Source organism: Benincasa hispida, chromosome 9, assembly GCF_027475165.1.
Source record: "Benincasa hispida cultivar pf3 chromosome 9, pf3_genome.v1.1, whole genome shotgun sequence".
Taxonomy (NCBI): domain Eukaryota; kingdom Viridiplantae; phylum Streptophyta; class Magnoliopsida; order Cucurbitales; family Cucurbitaceae; genus Benincasa; species Benincasa hispida.
In genome coordinates, this window is record NC_143486.1 from 46,434,574 (window position 1) to 46,442,680 (window position 8,107).

The 8,107-nt window shown below is 34.2% G+C and overlaps 1 protein-coding gene across 2 annotated transcripts; it reads left to right on the forward strand.

Moving 5' to 3' along the window:
• Positions 1-2,374: 2,374 nt before the first annotated feature.
• LOC120085143 (uncharacterized) lies at positions 2,375-7,801 on the forward strand. Of its 2 annotated transcripts, XM_039041020.2 has the most exons (6): positions 2,375-2,635; positions 2,752-2,778; positions 2,916-2,978; positions 7,118-7,196; positions 7,287-7,332; positions 7,433-7,801. In XM_039041020.2, exons 1-6 carry the CDS (start codon positions 2,594-2,596, stop codon positions 7,440-7,442), a joined length of 267 nt encoding a protein of 88 aa, XP_038896948.1. In that variant the 5' UTR covers positions 2,375-2,593; the 3' UTR covers positions 7,443-7,801. The 2 variants fall into 2 exon arrangements, with proteins under 2 accessions (XP_038896948.1, XP_090173757.1); XM_090317631.1 differs by lacking the exon at positions 7,433-7,801 and having other exon boundaries at positions 2,404-2,635; positions 7,287-7,336.
• The last annotated feature ends 306 nt before the right edge of the window (positions 7,802-8,107 follow it).

An 8,107-nucleotide genomic window follows, 5' to 3' on the forward strand; every position in this document is an offset into this window, starting at 1 on the left:
GTGGCTACATTAGGTACTATTGCTCAGATACCTTCTCCTTGTACTTTAGTATCGAGCTACTAGGATACCTTCTCCAACGTACTTTAGTATCCTGTTGGCTTGGTACCTTCTCAAACATACTTCAGTACCAATAGATACCTTCTCCTTGTACTTCAGTATCTAGTTGGGTGGATGCCTTCTCCTTGTACTTCGGCATCGCATTTTACCAAAACTATTTATAAACAACTTTTCTCTTTAAAGCATGTACAATATAACACATATACAACATGACTTTAAAGATGGTAACGCATGCTGGATAAAATCAATACATATACATATGTAAATAGTTTTTCAACAATATGCATGCGTTCAAATCACAATTCAAACTTGCTTGGAAACCACTTTATAAAACTAGTAGGCATGAGAATATTTTCGCAAACATACTTTCTGTAAAACGTTTGTAATCAAACCACTTTAAAACGTTTTAGTTCGAAAACATTTTAGCCACTCACCTCAATTTCTTAGGAGCTTTTCACTCTAGTAGCTCCTCAGGCTTCTTTTCACCCCTAGAATCCAGATTCAATTTACAGCTTAGATTACTCATAGTTATAAACCTTATTTTGAAATACTTCCTTCTACAAACTTATTCTAAAATGTCTCAAAAAGCTTACCCTAAAATTTCAGCTCAGAATTTCTCGTGGTTTGACCGAAATCTCAGAACTTTCAAGACTGGCTCAGACTGATCTGACGGTCTGACCCTTCTGCCTTCTTTTCAATCTCCAGCCTGGTTCCTTTGAGCATTTCCCTCTGGCAGCCTCACTCTAAAAACTAGACTTCCAGAGCTTTCAGATGGCTTTAGAATCACTCCAAACGCACGAGTATTTTGGAAGATCTCCTCGTCCAAAATTGACACATTCCTCTGAACCCTCACTGTCCTCTACTTTCTCTACGAAATTTATGATTTTTGTGTGATTTGAAAATGAAATCCCAACTCCCTATTTATAGGCGTTCAAATTGCTCGTGGAATTGAATCACCTACTTGGCTGCATGGCCAAATGTTTAATCCTTCCTTTATCAACGTAAGTTGACTTCACCTTGGTTCAATGTGTTCTTCCCAAATGCATCCAACACAATTTCTTAGGGTTTAAGAATTTCTCTTAATTGGACACCTAAATTTTAATTGACGTTTGCCCTTACGTCTTCAAGATTTGTTTTTATTCAAATTAGGGTTTTTAAATGCATAATCCACCCCAACGCGTCTAAATACATCGCCCAGAAACTTGCTCGGCCGGGACAAAGCAAGGCTAACGCATAGGCGCTCTCGATCTTTCCACTCTCAGCAGTGTCGCTCTCTCCCACTTTTTCGCTCAAAATCTCGCTCTCTCCAAGTTTCTCTCCAACCTTCTCTCCTAGTTTCTCTTCAATCTCGGCAGTATTGCTCTCTCCAACTTTCTCTCCCATCTTCTCTCCAATCTCGCTCTCTCCCAGTTTCTCTCCAACTTTTCTCTCCACTCTCGCTCTCTCCAGCTTTCTCTCCAACTTTTCTTTTTCAAATCCCCATTCCTTCTTCACCATTCCATACTAACTTTCTCATCAACCTACTTATTATACAAATTTCATTATAATTTTTACCAATTAAAGCTCAACTTAAATTATTCAAGGAAAATCTACTTATCACTTAGAAATTTCCTTCCCCTTAACTTAGGATTTAACTTTCACTTAGTTAATTCCTTTTATCACTTGCTTAAGTAAGGAAAATAGAAATCCGAATTTCACAAACTAATTTGAAAATGGTCATTTTTTTTAACATAACATGCTAACTTCAAATTTAAATAACCTAGTATTTAAGTCTAAAATTCAATTATTGAAAAATTATAATTTTTTTTTATCAAATTGCGTTTGAAGAATAAAAAAAATCATAAAGTTTGAGTTTTAATTTTTATTTAGCCACTAAGTTGTTTCCAACATTTTAATCCTTTATGTTTAAAAAATGAACTTAAATCTAGTTAAATTGACCAATGAAAAAAAAGAAAATATTAAATTAAATTAAGATTTTCTATACATATAGCCTAAATAAATATATCTCATTATATAATTGTGAGCTATTATTTTATACAAAAATATAACCAAATTTACTTTTTTTTTAGATCTCACGTAATGAAAGTTTCTTGTAATTATGAACTTTCCAAAATATTTTTTTTTACAGAATTTATATAAGTAAGGAAAATATCTTCAAAAATTCAAAAATTGTTGTGCTCATAGATGAAAAGAAGAATTAACTAGAAATTATAAAGTAAAAAATGAGATATATTTGATATAAAACACTATATATTTGAATTTTTAAAAAATAAATAGGTGTATATTTGATAAGTGTATGAGCAATAAAATTTGTATTATATATTGTCTTACACCCCAGCTTACTTCATCTAATAATAAATCGTACGCTTTTTCACATTTAAACCGTAAGGGCTTCCCTTGCCCTAATTGAAGTTCCATTCCCGTAGCTGCCGACTGTGAGGCTGTGAGCTGCGATTTGCGAGTGAAATCAGAGAGAGTCAGGCCTCCAATTTCCTTTCAACCCGTTTCTTTGAGAAATCTATTCGATTGAATCGCCATGGCGAGCACCAAAGTTCAGAGGATTATGACCCAACCCATTGTACCTTCTCATCTCAACTTCGTTTGCTTTATTTCATTGTTGGTTTTCGTTTTTTCTTTTACATGTTTTCACTTATACATTTTTTTTTCTTTCATTGGATGTTGGTGCGCCTTCAGAACTTGATTTTCAGGTTCCTTCAAAGTGTAAGTTCCTTTTCATGATCATTTTGTTTAGTTTCCATTTGGGTTATGCGCTTTTTTTTCCTTTTCAAAATAGTGAAATTTGTGTGTTCTTTCTCTGTTGCTATTTACTTTTGTCTTCATGTTTGAAATTTGTACAGAAAGCTCGAATTCAAATATGGCTTTTTGAGCAAAAGGACCTGAGGATTGAAGGCCGAATCATTGTAAGCTCTTTAGACTTGTGGCCTTTTGCTTTGAGAAACTATCTTGCGAGTTATTAGTTTTTCTGTTCTTAATGTACATTTGAATGTTTTAAAAGCTAACTAGGATTTAAGTTTCCAAATGTTGAATCTTATTTTTATGAGAATCCAAATGTTGAACCTTCATCTAGGTTTTAAGAAACCAAGCTACATAGTTTGCTTTTACTGTTTTCACACTAAGAAGAGAACGTTCCAATCTAGATAGAATGGATGTTTAGTAAAATTGGTTATCATTTGATGTTTTAAAACTTTCTGCGGAGGTACAGAAAGCTTCAAGCGTTGAGGTATGATAATGAGAGAAAAATCTAAGTTGACTTGCATTAATCATTTGTTTAAAGTGGTGAAATGTTGGGAAGTGCAAAGGGTTGTGAGTCTTAAAATTTATCTTCTTCACAAACAATAAAAATTAGTAAAAGTAGTAGAAAATAGACAAAATGACTCTAAAATTTAGATAGGTTGGTTTGTTTTCTGTTACACCTAGATATTCTCATTGTAGAGAAAACCCTCTTTTTTTAAAAAAAAGGAAGGGAAAGAAACAGAAAACCAAGGATAGTTTTGTTTGTCTTCTATCCACTATTGTTGTGAGAGAAGGTGCTCCAAGGCTTCTGTGGACAGTCAACAAATTCTGTTAAGCCATTTACATTTTGCCGATGACACCTTGATATTTTGTTCAAATGATCAAGCTTGCCTCAAGCATTTGACCATTATTTTGACAGGAGCAAGACTGTCTCTAAATATTTAAAAAAATTCCTTATCGGGAATCGATGTCAGTAGGGATATTGTTATTGACCAGGCTGCTCCTTTGGGTTGCAAAATGGAAGAGTTGTCAATGACTTATTTAGGTGTACCTCTTTGGGGTAATTATTGTTCAAAAAGTTTTTGGGGCCCAATAATAGACAAATTCAAAGCTGAGCTAGATAAGTGGAAGCATACCCCTCTTTCTAAGGCTGGGAGACTTACTCTAGCTAACTCTACCTTGAATAGTCTTCCTATTTATAGTTTTCGGTCTTCAAGGGCCCTATAATGATGACTAATGATATATAACAAAATTGTGAGGAGCTTTTTCTGGAAGGGGGTGCTTTTCAGTCAGGTAGCCACTTGGTTAAATGGAGTTGGACCTCTCTACATTTTCTGTGTGGGTAGTTTACGTTAAAGAATCAATGCTATGCTCTTAAAGTGACTGGCGGTTCATCCATGAAGAAAAATCCCTGTGGAGAATGATGATTGTGATTGCTAGTATCTATGGTCGTGAACCTCTTGGGTGGATGTCCTGACCTCTAAAAGGTGCCATCAGGGCTAGACTGTGGTTTGAAATAGCTAAAATTATTCTTTCTTCATGAATTTCATTCAGCTTAGAGTGAATAATGGGAAAAGAATTGAACTCTGGCGTGATATATGTTTGGGAGCTGTGTCTTTGAAGGAAGCTTTTCTGAGTATGTTCCTTGTTTGTCGAAAGAAAAATGCTACTGTGGGTGATTGCTGGAATTTTGAGTATAGCAACAAATGCAACTAAGTAGCAAATAACATAGTTAATTTGGAGAAATGAAAGCATTTCAATTTAAGCAAATATCCTTAACGGAGTAATCATCAAAAACTTTGGATTGGGAGCACCATGTTGAGGCTAAGAGACGAGTTGAACCAAAACGAACTGATCAATCTGTAGGTTTGTCATGAAAAACCCTCTAGTTTCATTCAAACCATATTTATGAAAGCAAGGCCTTGATTGCATTTGATCGTAATAATTGAGCTTTAGGAGACATAATAGGCCCAACCAAGACTTGTAACAAGTTGTCCCGTACTATATTGCCAGAAATCTATTGTAGTTTAAAAAGTGTAAATAACTTCCGCCAACAGCAACTAGAGAAAGAACAATCAAAAAGCAAATGTTGTAGAACCTCACTATTTGCCAATATTAAAAATGAGCGGCTTTGGTGGAAAACTAATCAAATCAAAATGGTGTGCAGTACATCAATTATTAGGAAATATTTGTGTTAAGAGTTGTAGGTATAAGTTTTACAAATGGTCTAATGAGAGGGATGTTGATAATGTTTAATCCACCAGTGTTCCTCTTGTTTCTTGTTCAACTCATGGGTCCGGAAAGCAGCTCCAGTACCAAAATAATGTGTAATTACTAAATCTCAGAATTTAATTAACCAAAGAAAAAAATTGATTAAACATGGGACTACTATTTATTAGGGTGCTAAACACTGGGTACAAAAAATACCACCCATTAATTATAAAAGTAACCTTATCAGCAACCAATGTAATTAGCCTCAAGTAGAACAGGAAATACAGTTGAATAAATCAATTTAGCACCAATGACCAACCTATGAACTTTGCGTAACATCCAATATCTATTATATGTAAAAAGCTAGCTATTAAAGCTTGAATTGATAAAGTATCCAACATTATCCCTCTTTTTGTTGTTTTAACCCATAGTATTGACCTAACCCAAATTTATACTAGTTGGGTTCCTTTTTTGTAAATTGTTTGTTACATGGGTACATTTCATCTCCTCCTCTTTTTGTATCTTTCTCTTTGATAATGAAAATTATGTTTTCTTAAAAGAAAATAAAAAAGAAAAATACCGTAGTATTGAGTCTATTGACCTTGCAATGTAGGATTTGGAAAGAAAATTTAACTTTCATCCAATATTTCCAAATTTGCTTTGGAATACCTTTGGAGACATTATGCTTTTGAAATACCTCTGGTGAACGACCTGGGATTTCATCTTTTTGATGGAGGGAGAGCAAGAAAGATGCTGGAGAAATTATATGTTTGAGCAAGGAGAGCTAGTAAATATGCTAAGGTTTATGTGAAGGGTCAAAACTGTAGTGTCCAATTCATTAGGGTGACAATCTTCTGCATGGGCCGACCCAAATTTAGTTATTAATAAGATCATTAAGATCTCTTCCACCATTCCATGTGTCTTTGGTGTTCCTTCGAGGGTTGAGATACCATAGTCTAGGTAAGATCTCTTTTACTATTGACATCATCTACAGTACCAAAACATTATTGTTATTATTATTTTGGTAAGATTCCGTGCTTTCATGGAGAGAAATAAATGAAAGAATGAACAAAGGGAAAAAACATAAAAAAAGCCCCAACAAAAAGGGAGGACAATTGAAAAGAAAAGATGGAACTCATAATTACAAAAAGACCTAGTGACTTTGGTGTTCATTTTCAGGATAGAAATGCCAGAGTCTAGGTAACATATCTTTTAAGAAGGCCAAGTGACTGTTGGGTTATAACCGTTTAAGTATTTTATATTGCTCTATAGGTGGAAATTCCGAGCAGAGTCTATGTATATTATGAGGAGTTGTTGAGTGAGAAGAGTGACATCTAATTGTTAACATATAATCCTGTTGCAGTCTGCAGTCTATGGAATAGAAAAGTATGTATATTATGAGGAGTTGTTGAGTGGGAAGAGTGACATCTAATTTTTAACATATAATCCTGTTGCAGTCTGCAGTCTATGGAATAGAAAAGTATGTATAGTATTAGGAGTTGTTGAGTGAGAAGAGTGAGCATCTAATTTTTAACGTATAGTCCTGTTGCAGTCTGTAGTCTATGGAATAGAAAAGTTGCTCGTAGCGAATGATCATGTAAACTGAATTATAGCTGAGCTGAGGGTAGGGTTAGTAAGTATAGTGGAGGGTACCCCATTATATGTATGTATATATATATATATTCAGTTCAATAGGTAACTACTTTCTTTTCATTGCCTTTTCTACTGCTCCATACTAAAATTGTTCTTGTGATCATTTTGTTTTTGGTCTTTTGGTTTTTTTAAAATTTAGTTTGTAAACACTACCTTCATTTATGAGTTGTTTGCATTGGTGCCTACTTTCTACAACTGTTTTCTAAGTTGTTCTCATGATAATCCTTTGGAATTGGCTAAAAATTCAAATGTTACTCTATGAATGGTGACCTATGGTAAAGAAATTGTGAGAAAGCAGAGTTTTTAAAGACATCAAAATAACAATGAAATCGTTATCAACCGAGGCCTAAGTTTTCCAGTTTGAGGGCTTCTATAAGTTTGTGACATGCCTTCTGAACATTATTAATTTTACGGTGATGACTTACGAGTTTTACTTCCCCAGGGCTTTGACGAATATATGAATTTGGTTTTGGATGATGCCGAGGAAGTCAACGTAAAGAAGAAGAGCAGGAAAACTTTAGGTTTGTCTCTTCATTATTTCCCCCTCGTAGCTGATGCTTAAACTAGTTTAAGAACAGACTAACAACTCATTTCCTCTTCACTCTTTTCAGGGAGGATATTGCTTAAAGGAGATAACATAACTCTGATGATGAACTCGTAAGTCCTTTGGAAGCCCTCTTTCAAAATTCATGAATACCAACACATAATTGGTATCCTCTAAAAAATTCATGAATTGTAATCGAATGCAAAATTGCAGGGGGAAGTGATGGTCATTTTTGCACCCATATAAGAGACAGTGAAGTAGCCCCTTTCATGATGAAACTTGGAAGCCTTGTTGATCATAACATAGAATGTTTCTTATACTCTAAATTGCTTAGCTGTTTTTTGTACTTGCTTTAAAAGCAATTAGAATGTCAGCTTATCTGAGAGATAGCCATTGCACTCGACTCAACCGGCTCTAATGTTATTGCTTAGATCATTGTATTTAGTTTGCATATATCCTCAACTCTATGATGCATGCTAGATATTGCCTGTTGCTGAGCATCTATATTGTGGATTAATTTGCACAGCAAGTGGAAATTGGTTCTCGTTTATCTTTATAAACACTTATTACTTTTGTCCTTCATTGTTATATTAAATTGGTTGATGAAAAATATGCCTGTATTATAATAATTAATGAATGGGTGAAAACTTGGAAAAGAAAAATGTCATATAAGTGGGAAATAACTTCTAACTTCACAAGTTTTTAGAAGTTTGTGGAGGAATAAGGGACTTTTCTATCTTAGATGACCTTTTTCTTAACTCTAAACTTCTATTAATTCACGATCATTATGCTATGTATGGTGTTGAAGATGGAATATCAAGCCTCGAAATTGATGATACGAGTTCATGCCATTTCTTTTTTTAATACAAATCCGAGTGTGGCGATCAA